The sequence below is a fragment of the Chroicocephalus ridibundus genome, chromosome 4 (assembly GCF_963924245.1).
Source record: "Chroicocephalus ridibundus chromosome 4, bChrRid1.1, whole genome shotgun sequence".
Classification (NCBI taxonomy): Eukaryota; Metazoa; Chordata; class Aves; order Charadriiformes; family Laridae; genus Chroicocephalus; species Chroicocephalus ridibundus.
This window is the reverse complement of record NC_086287.1, coordinates 52,078,419-52,094,028: the sequence shown is the minus strand read 5'-3', so window position 1 is coordinate 52,094,028 and position 15,610 is coordinate 52,078,419. Positions and strand designations below refer to the sequence as shown.

The window sequence follows — 15,610 nt, the reverse complement described above, 5'->3', positions numbered from 1 at the left end:
GGCCCGGCAGCGGCGTCCCCGCCGGCTCCGCCTGACCGCGTAGCAGAGCCCAAGCGCGCCGGGCCTGGCCCAGCTGCGCGCAGCCGCGACCCCTGGAAGAGGCCGCCGTCCCGCAGGTGTCCGCAGCACCTCCTCGCGACCTCTGCCCGTTCGCACCGCCCTCGGCTGGGCCCGGGCCCGCCCCGCGCCGCCTGCCTACCTGCACCGCCCGCCGCCGCCGCGCCCTTCAGCGCCGCCCGGCCCCGCCCCGCGGGGGGGCGCCACGCGTGGCCGCGGCCTACAGGCCCGGGGGGCGGGGGAGGTTGAGGCGCGGGCGGGTTCCCCTGCCGGCGGGGCCGCAGAAGGGGTGCTTACAGCAGCTGCTGGGGCGCGGCTGAGCCTCGCTGCAGGGCCCCGGCCGTGCCGGGGGGTGAGCCACCGGGAACGCGGGCGGGAGCGCACTGGCAGGCAGCTCTTCAGAGCAGAAAGGGTTGTACGGGCACTCACAGCAGCTCGGCTCACAGGACAGCACAGGTATGCCCTGGTGCGACCCCTCCTCCTCACCTCATTCCTCCTGGGAACCGCAGCATGGTTTAGGCTGGAATTTTACAGATCCTGCTACCAGCCAGAGCCTGGCCTGGCAGCCCACTGACTGGCCTGCGAGCAGCAGCCAGGCCACGTTTGCAGAGTAGTGCAGGAAGATCTCGTCCTGTTCGGTAACCACACTCCTGTGCTGGGGCAGGGGGCACTCGTGCCATGTCGAGACACTGCCATGCACCCTCACTTCAGTTTTCCCCAGGTGAGGCTCTGCCTGCCAACCTTGATGCTGTCTTTCCATCCAAGTCTGATGTTCCGTTTCACAGGGAACAAATGTTTCTGACGTAGCCTGTTCCTTCTGCACCAAGGAGGCAGCACACAAAGCCAGCAGCCATGCAGGAAGCTCCCTGCCACGATAAAGAGCTGTGAGGCTGCAGGGGACGCACAGCCGAGCAAAGGCTGCCTGACCCTGCGCACTGCTCCCACTGCTCCAGTACGCCTTTCCTGCGACTGAGCAAATTCCAGTACCTGTCCTTAAAAATGGCAGGATGCAGCTTAGTATGTATCCCTAGTCCTAATCAAATACACATTTTTTCTTTTAATCTTACCATGGACTTAGGTTTTCAAGGGAAACAAGTTACCAGGGCAATTCCATTAGAGTCACTGCAGGTATGCCTGACAAGAACGTCTACTTCAGTAAGTCTGTTTCTTTACAGTGCTATTTTTCAGCTAAGCACCCTGGCTTTTGGAAGTAATGTAATACATCCCGAGCCCCAAAAACATACAAAGGGAGAAGTATAAACCCATTGGAGTGAGTAAGCATGCAGAGACTGCTTTGCTCTCTTTTTTTCATAGCGACATCTTTATGGCCTTTCTAGGATGCACAGCTCTTTTACTCAGAGGGAGAATGTGTTGCTATACACGTTGTGCTATTTCACACCCTTTCTCCAACAGATGGCATAGATCCTCACCTGCTTAGAAAGAGATGTTTGAAATAGTTTTGCATCTTAAAAATAGATCCTAGCTATCAAAGGCATTAGTGATGCCAGCTCACAGGTTGTTTTTTTTCAACCATTCATCCCCCGTTTTTCCTCATTATTGGCATTAGACATTAACCCTTGTTGTGCTCAAGCTGTAAGTACGGAACTCCTGTGGGTCAGCCTGACAGACAGGATGGACAAGCTGATTTGTAATTTCTATGAATACTAGGCATGGTACAGCTGCTTAGATATGTTGATATGATTGCCTATGAAAGTGACCAAGTCCATGGGACCCAATGGGATACACCCACGGGTACTGAAGGAACTGGTGGATGAAGGTTGCTAAACCACTCTCTATTATATTCCAAAAGTCATGGCAGTCTGGTGAGGTCCCCACTGACTGGAAAAGGGGAAACATAATCCCCATTTTCAAAAAGGGAAAGAAGGATGAACCAGGGAACAATAGGCCAGTCAGTCTTACCTCCGTGCCTGGTAAGATTATGGAGCAGATCCTCCCGGAGGCACTGCTGAGGCAGAAGAATAACAAAGAGGTGACTGGGTACAATCAACACAGCTTCACCAAGGGCCAATCATGCCTGACAAACCTGGTGGTCTTCTATGAGAAGGTCACAACATCAATAGACAAGGGGAGAGCAACTGACGTCATTTGCCTGGACCTGAGCAAAGCCTTTGGCACTGTCCTGCATGACATCCTGGTCTCCAAGCTGATAAAATATGGGTTTGATGGACTGACAATTCAGTGGATAAAGAACTGGCTTGACAGCCGCACCCAAAGAGTGGCTGTCAATGGGTCCCTGTCCAAGTGGAGGCCAGTGACGAGTGGAGTCCCTCAAGGATCAGTACTGGGACCGGTCTTGTTTAACATCTTTGTCAGCGATATGGACAGTGGCATAGAGTGCACTGTCAGCAAGTTTGCCAACGACACCAAGCGGTGTGGGGCGGCTGACACGCTGGAGGGAAGAGATGCCATCCAGAGGGACCTTGACAGGCTGGAGAGGTGGGCCCATGCCAACCTCATGAAGTTCAACAAGACCAAGTGCAAGGTCCTCCATCTGGGTCAGGGCAATCCCAAGCACCAATATAGGCTGGGCAGTGACTGGCTTGAGAGCAGCCCTGAAGAAAAGGACTTGGGGGTGCTGGTGGACGAGAGGCTCAACATGAGCGGTCAGTGCGCACTAGCAACCCAGAAAGCCAATCGTATCCTGGGCTGCATCAGGAGAAGCGTGGCCAGCAGGTCGAGGGAGGTGATTCTCCCTCTCTACTCCACTCTCGTGAGACCCCACCTGGAGTACTGCGTCCCATTCCGGAGCCCCTACCACAAGAAAGATATGGATGTGCTGGAACATGTCCAGAGAAGGGCCATGAGGATGATGAGAGGGCTGGAGCACCTCTCCTATGAGGACAGACTGAAAGAGTTGGGGTTATTCAGTCTGGAGAAGAGAAGGCTCTGAGGAGACCTTATAGCGGCCTACCAGTATCTTAAGGGGGTCTACAAGAGAGCTGGTGAGGGACTTTGTAGGATGTCGGGTAATGGTAGGACTAGAGGGAATGGATTAGAACTAAAGATGGGTCGATTCAGATTGGACGTTAGGAAGAAGTTCTTCACCATGAGGGTGGTGAGACACTGGCACAGGTTGCCCAGAGAGGTGGTGGAAGCCCCATCCCTGGAAGGTTTTAAGGCCAGGCTGGATGGGGCTCTGAGCAACCTGATCTAGCGGGAGGTGTCCCTGCCCATGGCAGGGGGGTTGGAAGTAGATAATCTTTAAGGTCCCTTCCAACCCTAACAATTCTATAATTCTGTACCTGTACATATGAATACATATGTCATATAACAATAGAAATAAAACACTATGTTTGCATTTAGAGATTAGCCAGAATTTAATCTAAGATTCAATCATTGAGGTCCAGAAGTAGAACAAAATTCTACAGCTAATTCATCTTTCTGTAATGGACTATGCTAAAATCTAAATCCTGGGGGTTGAGAGAAGCCTGGCCGTTTTCTTGCTTCTGCTTTCTTTGAAGAGCATCATGACTGCAAAAAGAAGGGAGCTTGAATTCTTCTGTGCATGCACAACTGTAGCAATCCTCCTGTGATTTTCCATTAATTCCTTCAAGTTTCTCTTCAAGAGGAAGTTTCACTTTTGTGTGACATAAGCCAGCGAACAGCTATATTGTTGTTGCCTGAGCCCAGAAACTTTTGGCTATTAGTTGCCAGATCTGTGAGGGGTTTGAAGTCAAATGGGGACAAGATTCAACACGGAGGAGGAGTTAGAGGATCAGTAAATACTAGGCATAGCTGATCTTTAGTAAAAGGGGAAGAGTGAGGGCTAAAGCTGGAATTAATGCAGACTTTTGCTGATCTGTGTGGAGTGCCTAGTTCTCTACTGGACAAATCTTGGAGAAAAGAAACATTTAGGGCCACCTCTTCTCTTTCAGTTGTAGCAGTGGAGAACAATAATTCTATGGAGAGCAATGCAGTCACAATGTCATAACTGAGAAAAAAACAGCTCACAGACCTTTATGATTTCTGTTTTAGAAGATAATTTTTCTTACCATTAGTGTAGAGAATGTCATTTAATGTAATCATGGAAGAGCTCTGACTGGGCAAGCCATGCTCCAATAAACAGTTCTATTCCTTTCTCATTTCATTCTTCGTCGATAGTGTTAGGAAGAAACATGTTGACTTTCTGCAAGTTTGCCCTTCTCCAAAATTGTCACCTAATTTCCTCTAACCCCTTCTGTCATTGGGGGAGTACCAAATGTTCACTGGCACGTGTTCCTCCTAGAAGAGGAATGAAACACATCTTATTTTTCACATTTAATTAAGAATTTTTGTTGCTGCTGTTGTCAAGCAGTTTGTCAGCCACGCATAATCTCCTGGAAGGAGGAGACAAACAAGATAAAAAGAAGCAATATACTTTGGTTGTAGCCCTTAAACTTTTTGATTCAAGCAACATCACCTGGTCCTATTGCCTGTAAAAATAAGAAAAGTGCAAGAGCATAACACATTAACTTGGCCCAGGAAAGCAAAAAATAAATTACATCAAATGACATCCAATACTAATTGCCATTTTAGCAGCAATTTTCAGATTCAAAAGTAGGTGGAAACTACTGAATGCTAAGAAGCTCTTAACATGACTTGACAGCATCAGAGAATCAGAGCTGAAGTCCAACTTGTTAGCTTACAGCTGCAGGATCCGAGTCCTTCTTGGTGAGAGTACTAAGTCCTTTCATCAGATTCACAGCCTTCACATCCAACTATTGCTGTGAGCTGGTTTGGGCACGGTAATAATTTGGAGGTCCTACAAATTCCAAGGTGTCATAGATGACTTATCCAGTAGTCATCACTGATGGAAGACATTCCCCTGTTCCTCCTCCCCAACTTTTTCTAGGGCTCATCTCTAGTCTCTAGCCACAACTGAATAGAGAATTATTTAGTTAAAGAGCCATGATTAAGGACCATGTGAAGACCAAAGTCTCTCCTCTGGACAACATGCCCAACGGGAGAACCTTACACTTTGATGTCAAACAGTCCAGTCAAGAAAAGCCTCTGCTAAGTGCGAGACCTGGACATTATTCTTCACCCTGAAGAGTTACAGAGGAGTTATTTTGCCACAAAAGTATGTGAACTGATGGAAACCAAAAGTTTTCCTGAGGTATTCCTGGGTCTTTGAAATACTCCACATGGAAAAATGTTTTTGAAAGTATGTTTCAGGTTTTCATCTGTTCAGAATAAAAGATGGGAGAGAACTCCCCTGTACATTTCATTGCAATGGTTCATGCACAACAATAGCAGCACTGCATATATTAAGAAAAAAAATCTTGTTATTTATTTATATAGTAATTGAATTTTATGCTAATTCTGCCTTTCAGCATACCTGAAGAGCCCCAAGTGAGAGTCACGTGCAAACAGACAAGGGCAGTAGAGAGTCCCTAGAGTGTGACACAGATAAAGCAACATGGAATCTAGATGATGTCAGACATGAGTATGTAGGTTAAAAAAACAAACCATGGTTTATTTAAATGTGTAAAGTACTTGGAAGGGAAAAAGATTACATTGTGCTATGGCAATACAGACAGCACATACCGTAACAAGCTCATTCATCATTATGAACTCAGGCTACTCTTTCCAGCCTCCTAATCCTCTCAGTCCCACGGATCTTTGGGAGAGGCTCACCGTTGATTTCTCTAGGGAACTCTGCACTACAGATTAATTTCAGTCAGAATTTGCTGTCCTGTTTCTGTATGTCAGACTCAGGAGCAGAGCATCATCCTCCCACCAGGGGAGACAGGCTAAATATGGCAAAACTTCTCATGCACTAAGACCCTCTGTCATGGGTTAAGTACAAGTAGCCTGATGGAACACCTGCTCCTAGGACAAATTACCAGGCTGTCTGCCTTAACCTTATCCCAGACATGGCTCATCACTGGGATGAGAAGCCTAAAGCAGCAGAGACTGAGAGATATTATGATAGTTATAAAATGCCATTTCCAGACACAGCTTTTTATTTCAGGTTCTTCTCAATCCAGTCTTTGAAGAGAAGAGCTTTGGTGTAGCCACTGTAGAGTTCTAGGCTGCAAGTTTTATCATAACCCCAGCTCACTAATCCCATCAGGTGCCACCTTAGCTCAGGAGATGCTTTTCCTGGCAAAATTATGGCTGCAATCCCTCCAGTTTCAGCAGGGCAGATATTAGAAAAGGTTGTGTGGTCTTGTTTGGCGCAGAACATGCTGTCAGTGATGCTGACTTGTATCCCATTATCCTCATACTGTTGCTCACACAACAGTGAATCCACCATCCGAACAGCTCCCATGCGGATTGTGTCATTCTTGTATCTGGGATCTTTAATGTCAGCCAATACCTTCCAGCCAGTAACCATTATTTTTAAATCCTCTGTAGATGAAGTCAAGTCTTGAGAAGATGACAAGCAAATGGGTTGAACACGACTGCTGATTCTGGCTTTGTCCAAGAGTTTTATGATAGCTATGTCAGAATCAAGTAATATAGGATCATAATTGGGATGGACTATGATGGCAGAAATCTGGGGAGGAAAAAGAGTAGGAAGAATTGTAGAGTTAATAGCAATGACAAGTCAGCAGCATTCTTTCCATACTACTATATTACATGTTAGTTTATTTTGCACACTACTTCTCTACCGTCCACTCCCAAACTGTTCTTTCACCGTAGTGCTCACTCAAATGAGAAACACGCAAAGAGATCAAGCATCTTCTGACTTTTTTTTTTGCTTGTGTTTCAGGAAAGCTTTTATTGCATGAAACATTGCAGTCAAGAACATTTTCAGCAAAATGGGGAGTTAATGTGCAGTTCAAGTTTTCCCACTGTTTACTGAAAAGATCTTACCTGCCATGTCATCTTCAGCCTGTACAATTTGGGGGGGGACAGGACGGGACAACAACTTTGAATTAAAATGTTATCTTCTTATTGAAATTCAGCCACCTTCCCACCAAAAAAGAATGCTAGCAATACATCACATAACGCAATGGGCCAAACCGTTAGTGCTAGTTACCTTGATGAAACACTACAAGAACAGATTAGCTGAAGAAGCAGCACTATGTCTTTGATAAAGCATACTATATACCAAAAAAGCTTCACAGAGATAACTACACAACTCGCCTGCAAAGTCAGAAGAAAGAACACAAAGAGAAAAAAATAAAAAAAGGCAGTGCAGGCAAAGGTGTATAAGTTTTCAAATGAGGTTTAACAGTAGAGAACTAATAAGCTGGCGAAAAATAGGAAGTGTGTTCCAGAATGCTGCAGAAGTATTGTAAAAAATAATATATTTCCTTATAGGAAAAAGCTGGAATTAGAGAAAGAAACTAAAAAAAAAGGGGGGGGGGGAAGGAGGCAGAGAACCAAATTAACTTTGATTTCTTGGATAAAATCCATTAATTAACTCACATAACACCACCACCCTCACCACCCCAAAAAAGAGACACACACAGCCAAAATTGCTGTATTTCTCCTAATTTTGACATCAGCCTTTCTAGTTCTACTTGAAAAAACCAAGCCATTCCATTGAGTCTGAGGTGCTATTTTTAGAGCTGCAGCCAGACAGATTTGAGCTGGAGCCTCAACTTTTGAGTTTAGAGCTATACAGCCTTGGGCTTGAGATGTGAAATGCACTCATGATGTCAAATCAGGATCTAGAGCACAAGTGTTTCCCTCATAAATTATGCTAATCACTTTTGACAGTAGCTGGCATCTCTTCTACTTTTTTTTCTGGCAATATCACTCAAGGCATTATGGCCCACGGAACCTGAGCTATTTTCTTAGTCATCTGTGTTAGGGGGTGAACATATGACTTGGACAGTGTCAGGGGAATTTAATGAACTACAGCATGTGCCCTCCTTGTGCCATGACAGTTCTGTCAGTTGAGGCCCAAAGATGCATTTCAAAGAACAGTGTGTAAAACAATATATTGCTCAAAGGATAACCTTTTTCTCCCCATACAAGATAGGCGTGATCAGCATCTGTCTGTGCTCATCATTTTCCACTCCCAGCAGACTTACTCACCCGCAGGTTCTGGATGGTCTTTTCATCCCTGTCATCATCTCTGTAGTATTTCCCCAGAACCACCTTGAGCTCTGCTGTCTTGAGCACAATGGTCTTGCCCAGGTCAGTGACGCAATGAGCTGCCACCACCACGGTGCGCTCATTCACCAGGGCCCCGCTGCAGATAAGGATCCAGGCCCCTTTCCGGAGACTGTTCTCCTTCACCCCATTGGCCGTCCGATAGATTGCTGCTTGCCAGGGCCACCTGGTAGAGGTCACTGTCTTCTGAAGGGTGATGTTTTCTGCTTTTCCACAGACTGAGAAAACAGGAACCAAGAATGAGATAATGCCTTTTCCCCATCAAAGAATCTGAATATCACTCTTGATTCCTGCTTAGGATGTGCCAAAAGAAAACAAACAGCAATGGTTAGCATGAGGGATAGCTTTCTAATTAAACTCTGTCTCCAACCTGTTAAATTATAGTATAGAAATATTTTATATATCTTTTTTTAGAAAACTTCCAATTTTTCCATTATTATCTGAGTTCCTGGCTGAAGTAGAAACGTGGATTTAGTGCTTGAGCAGGTGAATTTTCATGACAACCTTATCAAACTGCACTATAAGGAGATGACTGCATAAAGAAATGAAAAGAACATCCCTGATTCTTGCTTATAATAAAACACCATAAAGCCAGCAGTGCACTAAACCTCACCCTGGGCAGTCACAGAGTAATTGCGAGGTCCTCTCCCAGAACTGACCTTAGCACAGGTGAGTTCATGCCTATGAGAACAGACTTGTCTTGCAACAAGAACCTTGAAGTAAATGCATCTAAATTAACAGTCATCCTGGGGAAAAGAAAATGCTCTGCCCTGTTCTAGGAGTATAATACCCGGGCTCAGACCTGGGGTAAAATCTCCTGTATTAGGAAAGGTTTACTTCAGTTGAAAGAGTTAGATCATGTGGTCACATTTTTTAGTCTCCCTTAGGACATTTTCTTTTTCCTGGGATGTAGTGTGTGCATGCCCATAGTGAAAAGGATTGAATGAAATACTTTTCAATACATGAGATTATCTCAAAGCAAAACCACAAACAAGAACTCTAAAAATTTGCTTGATGTTAGGATCTACTTCTCACAGTTTGCCTGATGGCAGTAGTGGGTTGTACCAACTCTTGTGATGTTCCTACCCTCACTTACTCTGTGCACTAGCTCTGTCTAAGATTTTATCTGGACTTCCAGTTTGCAATATGTACCCTTCTTTACTGGGGTATATTAAAGGAAAAGCCTCTTAAAATGCAGACTCTCCATTCTATTGCTTAAACTTTGATGGTTTTGTCAGCTGTGTGCCAAAGTACAGAGACAAAAGAAAAATCACATTTGCAGTACATAATACAGGACAAACATGAAATTATAGTAGGAAAACGTTTTCAATTCAGCACTGAAACTCGCTACACCTTTTGCTAATAAAAGAGTAGAAAAATTGATGGCAAACTACAGTGCTGAAAGCTTGATCCCTTTACTATCAACTATACAAGTTCTGCTGGTGAACAAAAAGAGCCATATATCCTGCAAGCTTTATTGCTTCTGTCTCCCAGCTGGAAGCATAGGCAGCCTACACCGCTAATTATCTAAGATGAATACGCATCCTATTCCTCCACCCACCCAAATATGTATACTTTTTTCTTTTCACTTGGAGACTCACTTGGAATGCACACAGGGGCTCTCCCACTCCATTTTCCTGTCTTCAGACAAGTCCTCCTGCTGCTACCTAGGCGGCGGTAGAAAGGAGAAATGCACTCATACTGAAGTTGTGTGTGCAGATGCTGGTACCCTGGAGGCAGGTCTCCAAATGGAAGTGCTGGCTTCTTGGTTGGATAGATTTCAAGCTTTTGCTTGCTGAATGCAGATGAGTAAAGTTGATGCAAAGGTGTTTCCCTGTTTCAAGGCACAAAACCCACAAGGTAATAATAACACTACGAAAGCGATCGTTACCATAGCTTTATCACCAGCCGTAAGTATCATTTAAAAGCATATGAAGTTTGCTTGCAAAAGAATAAGGCAAAAATATCATTCCAACATAGTTTAGCAATGCTCTCATTTACATCCCAGCTATTTTATTTACGTATATATACATATGTACACTTACACAAATACACATATGTTTATGAATTTTCTATTTGTGTCTCTTTTTTTTCATTTTACAGTTTCTGGAGTTTGCAGTTTGCAACCAGTTGCCTCTGAATGTGGAACGGTTTTTGCGATTCACAAAAGGACTGAGATACCACATTTTTAAATAAAGAAACTGCACTGTAAGTTGGCATTGCCATAATTAATTCTCACTAGAGAGGAGTTAGGCACATCTTTTCTCTAGTGAACATTTTAATAGACAGTATTAGGAATCGATTCAGATTAAATCATGTTGATAAAGTTGCTTGATTTAGCAATTAATAGAGATAATTGCCTCACCACAGAGATTTCATAATTGTAATAATAGCTCAGCTTCCATTTAGAAATTGTACTGATTAGCTGAAACATGGCGCATAACTAAAAAAATAAGTATATGCACCAACCTAGATATGGACCATAAGCTTGACTACAGTCATACTTAAATCTTCATCGCTTAGAACATGTCCCTTGCTGTAATGCTTAAAAGCACATATCTCCAAAAAAAACCTATTTATGTCTGAAAAATTCAGCAGGAAATTAATTTCCCTTGAGAGTTCTGGTACTGCCTGCATCCAGAAAAGCCACAAGAATGTTTTTTCATGTGGTAATTCAGTTTTTGATCACAGAGAGACACAGACCTCCTCCATCATATAGAATCTGTGAGGCAATTCATAACAGCACTCAAGGAAAGTAGTTATTAAGAACAAGAGCAGTGGTGAGTTTCTTGTATTTTAGAAGAAGGATGAGAGCTGCTGTGGTCATGTTTAGACAGCCAGGGGCCCTTTCCCTACTCACATGTGACCTTGCAATATTGCATAATCCACACTTTGCCTCACTATTAATCTATGAAATGGAGATCCTACTTCAAGGGACAAAAACAGTCCACGAACATGAGACGCCATCATGATGCTATGGAGGTGGGGGCATGTATGTGCTGTCATACAGCTGGTGTTATTATCTGAACCTTTTAGCATAAAAAGACCCATGTGTTCAAAAGTGAATTGAGAAATTTAAGCAAGAAAAGTCCCTTGATGGCTACTAAAGCCTCCTGATGCCTTCTCAGGGCCATCTCTGCAATCATACATCACAGAGCGGGAGAGTGGGAGAGTATTTGGGAAGTATGTGCTCGCCTTGTTCCCAAAGTCTTCTCTAGGCATCTGCTTCGGGCCATTGCCAGAGACAGGATATGGCTTGAGCTGGACCTTTATTCTGACCTGGTATGGCTGTTCTTAAAACCAAAGATGAAGACAGTTCTTGCACTACATCTAAAAATAAATGACTCATGTACTGAAAAAAAAAAAATCCTGAAATGAGAAATTACTACTTGGAAAAAAATGAACCTGAACATTGCAGCATAACTAATTCAGGTTGGTCTTATTTCAAGAAATAAGCAGAAGGCTAAGCCCAGACAGGGTCCGATCTTTCATTCCTTCCTCCCCTCCTACGCTACTTCCTCCTCTCCCCCATGCCCACCTCAAATCCAACTTTATATCAATTCTGCTATATTGCTTTCGATGGTGAAACTTAATGGGAGCAGGTTACATTGCTATACCCCCTTGTCTCCTTGTGCTCTCTCCACTCATTTCTTCACTAAGATGGCAACGTTCATATTGTTAGACACATCATTAGCCCCAAGGAACTATTCTTAGACTGTTCTCATAGCCTGTCAGAAGCTTGCAAGCCTAATTCTGTCATCGTCCAGTAGTTTGCACATGTCTAACTGTGCATTTCTTCCTGACTGCTTCCAGGCGTTTGCTTTATCAGACCTCCCCTCCCAGCAGCTCTCATTGTTTGGTTATCAGTGGAGTTGCAGGAAAGGCTGCTCAGGCAGGCTAAACACACAGAGTGGAAAGGAGAGGAGGGGAAAAGCAATCACAATTTTTCTTTAAACTGCTCAGGCAGGCTAAACACACAGAGTGGAAAGGAGAGGAGGGGAAAAGCAATCACAATTTTTCTTTAAACTGTAGTTGAGATATTGCATTCTTACCTTGACTGAACCTGCATTGGAAGTACTTTCTGTCTCACCAGGTCAGAAATCTTTGGCTCTCTGCAGGCTAGAAAAAATATAATGTTGCACAGTACTTTTCCACATTCACAGCTCAAGTGTTATGATTCATACACATCCCCACTCTTTCCTCTCACTAACTATAGTGACTGGATTAAGAAAAGAGGCCGTAATTTACACGCATTAAAATAAAGACAGGCCCTAAAACGTAAAGCCTTGGAAAAATCTTCCCCACAGATTGCCAGATCTGTCCCATTTACAACAGTGGAAGCAACTGAGCGTCTTCTGCACTGGCACTTTCAGCCATGGAGGAAGATTTGTCCATCAGTGTGTCTGCATGCCGAATGAAAGATTTACACTACTACAGTTGATGGTCTGGAATCTGAGCAAACCTTTGCAATAATGGATTTATATAAAAAATACTTAATTTCCATTTGTGTAGCCACACACAGATAATAAGACACACACTCTGCGTACAGAAAAGGCTGCAGGATATTACAGATTTCTAAGAATCTGTTTGCTTGTGCACCCATTGGAAGGAGCTGGAGACTGATTCAAAGGAACACCTCAGAGTTACCTGAATATGCACAAAATAACAGAAGGGAGATTCAGGATTTCTAATTTTGCATATTCAGTTTATTTACTTTAAGAGCAGTATAAAATATTCAGGTTTATCAGTTCAAATAACTCTGCCAGGATCTCCTTCCTGCTGTGCACAGTGGAATAAAAGGAATCTTGCAGGATGGATTTTATCTGTATGTGTTAGCACTTGTGTTCTGTGGGATTTAACAACATCTAGTTCTTTGTGATTACTGCATATGTTAACCTTTATGTCACTATCAAAATTAACATCAATAAAATGCTTTCCACAAATGATTATCATCAGTAAAGATGCTTTCCACAGATGATTATGTGCTTCACGGAGAGAGTATTTCCATCTAAAATAACAGAATAAAGCAAATTCCCCAGGGACAGACGTATTTCCTTATATTATCATTACTTTAGTTAAAAAAAAATTTTCCATTAAAATATGTGTCAAACAATTGCTTTGGGAAAATGAATTTGGCAGTTCCCCAGCCTAAATTCATTCATCCGTTCAGGGTTTCAGACATGCTTAGAGTAGCTCCAGGTCAACAGCATAATTACCTTTCTAGCAAAGTACTTAAAGATGTGTATCTGATGAATACCAATAGCTTAAGCATGTCCTCAAGTGGTTTTCTGAACCAAACCTTTTACACTCATGACTAGTCCCATTGACTTAAAAGGATTGTGAGAGGAGAGCTGGGCCCTATGACACATCTCCAATGAGACAATTATTTCTTTCTATTTCAGTTCCCTCCTGATTTTATTTTGATCTTACTCAGGTTTGATCATAGAATGAGGGTAATAAGGGTCTTAGGGAACATTCCTTTCTGTGTTTAATGATGGCATCTTCTCTGGCTGAGTTTAGCAGCCAGTAGAGCTAGCAAACTACCAATCTCGGTATCGGGTGTCAGTCAGACAGTTTGTTCTTAGCAAAAATGATTGTTTGGCAAGTGTAAATTACATAAAACAAACTCCAGTAAAACCATAGCAGCTTTTGTGAGTTGTGGTAAAAAAGATGGTAAACTACCTTTTATGCAGATTGGCTGCTTCCCTGACCATTCTCCATTGTCTTGGCAGGTCCTCTGTTCGTTCCCACTAAGAACATATGAGTTGTTACAAAAGAAAGCAATGACTGTGCCAATTTTTGCATAGCGTCCATTCAAGAGCCCAGTGTCTTCCACTACTCTTCTGTAGCCATTGAGTGGGCCACCAGGATCTGAGCAGTTTTTTTCATCCAGAACTAATGACGGGGAAAAAATAATAACCATTTTATAAAGTTCACAGCGTTATTTTCACTCATCAGATTGCTTGGCATTTCATTAAGATGTTACTACCTAATCTACACTTCATTAAAGATGCCTTTTCAAGACGCATCTGGGATCTCTGTCTTTGAAAAGATTAAATGTTAAAAGAGAAATTATAATATACAGATGTCTGTTTATAATACACAGTTTATTCTTCACTGAGAGCATAAGATTCTCAAATTATTAAAAAGACCTTAAAACATATGTTGACAATTCTGAAAAAGAACCTTGACTTTACATGATGTTACGGTCCCATTACAATTAACAGGGCTACTTCAAAAGCATAAAAGGATGCACTTAAACTATTTACAGGAAACAGGCCCTTGGCATTCTTTTCCCTTTTATGTACTTTCAATACTTCACTGGACTTGGATAATAAAACTAGACTACTTAATTTTACTTCTGTGTTTGGTTGCATTTTGGTTTCTTAGCACTGAGAAAGAGATCTCAATAATCCAGGGAAATAAGGGAATTGAAAGACAGCATACAGACATATGTTTACTGATACTAAAAATTTAATACGGAAAGCTTACTCATGCTAGGTTCTGCCTATAAAACCTCTTTTACTTCCTCCTTCCCAGTATTTCCCCCTTCTTTTTATTTGTTGTTGTGGTTTTTTCTCTCAATAAACTTAAATTTTTGGCCTAAATCTGGGTGACAGTATTCCCTATGTGATGCTAATAAATGTTTTTTTCCTATATTTTTCACTCCTCTGCTCTTTCTGTTTAGCATCTGAAAAGGTACTTTCTTTTTCTTCCCCTTTGGATTTCATCTCAGTTTTCTTGTCAGGCTGACAGTAACACACAATTCTGTTTAATTCCTCTGTCTGATGTCTCATTCCACGATAACCAGTGAACATCTCGTTTAGACAGCTAATGTTGGTACTGCTCTGTTTATGGAGGGCTGAAAAGACTGAGACATATCAATTGACCAGAAATGACCACTTCAAGTCATTGTTTCAGGCTCAGCTGCCTGCTGAGCCTCACTTCAGAAAAGCACCAACATATAATATATTACAACTTAAATGTTTCTTTAAATCCCATGTAAAATCAGCACAGTAACAGTGCATAGGTATGGCCCTGTCCTGTTCCCATATCCTCATGTCACCAGACAGAGCCCAGCTCAGCAAAGCATGGAAGTACATAGCTAACCGTAACAGTACAAGTTCAATGAAGAGCATATGTTCTTATCATTGGGCATATAATACAAGATAAGCATGTATTTCAGTGCTTTCTTTAACAACATTGGATTATAACATATGCCGAAGGTTATATATGTACTTAAATACTTTTCCTCATGAGTAATATTCAGTAAAGAAAGAGGACGTCTGAACTTTCAACCAGTAAGAAAGGGAGAAGCAGAGCCCTGTGTCCTTTTAATTTGGCTCCATTTTTGTTCTCTGTACCTCACAGCTTCTCACATGTGAACCACAAGTGACCGATAACACGATAGCAGCTAAAGACTACAGGGAGTCACCCATAGTATAATGCTTTCTGCACTGATATCTAGCCTAGAGGCATC

The 15,610-nt window shown here is 42.8% G+C and overlaps 2 protein-coding genes and 1 long non-coding RNA gene across 5 annotated transcripts in view; 1 reads left to right on the top strand and 2 right to left on the bottom strand.

The window, feature by feature from the left end:
* The window catches only part of SLC1A2 (solute carrier family 1 member 2), a 98,260-nt gene extending 98,041 nt beyond the window's left edge, over positions 1-219 (bottom strand). The window contains exon 1 of the mRNA XM_063332305.1: positions 200-219. The gene's annotated coding sequence lies outside the window, so the exon portion shown is untranslated. The remainder of the gene's footprint in view (positions 1-199) is intronic.
* A 174-nt stretch (positions 220-393) lies between these two features.
* Positions 394-13,979, top strand: LOC134514453 (uncharacterized). Its single transcript, XR_010070738.1, has 3 exons — positions 394-513; positions 10,234-10,338; positions 13,863-13,979. It is a non-coding gene; the product is annotated as an uncharacterized LOC134514453 (long non-coding RNA).
* Positions 5,347-15,610, bottom strand: part of PAMR1 (peptidase domain containing associated with muscle regeneration 1) — a 58,531-nt gene continuing 48,267 nt past the window's right edge. For 2 of the 3 annotated variants that reach the window (XM_063332297.1, XM_063332298.1), the window contains exons 8-12: positions 13,813-14,025; positions 12,183-12,249; positions 9,732-9,964; positions 8,053-8,348; positions 5,347-6,559 (exon numbers count right to left, since the gene is read on the bottom strand). In XM_063332297.1, the coding sequence (XP_063188367.1) occupies positions 6,023-6,559; positions 8,053-8,348; positions 9,732-9,964; positions 12,183-12,249; positions 13,813-14,025 (1,346 nt within the window). In that variant the 3' untranslated portion in view covers positions 5,347-6,022. The remainder of the gene's footprint in view (positions 6,560-8,052; positions 8,349-9,731; positions 9,965-12,182; positions 12,250-13,812; positions 14,026-15,610) is intronic. The other variant, XM_063332299.1, reaches the window with a different exon arrangement.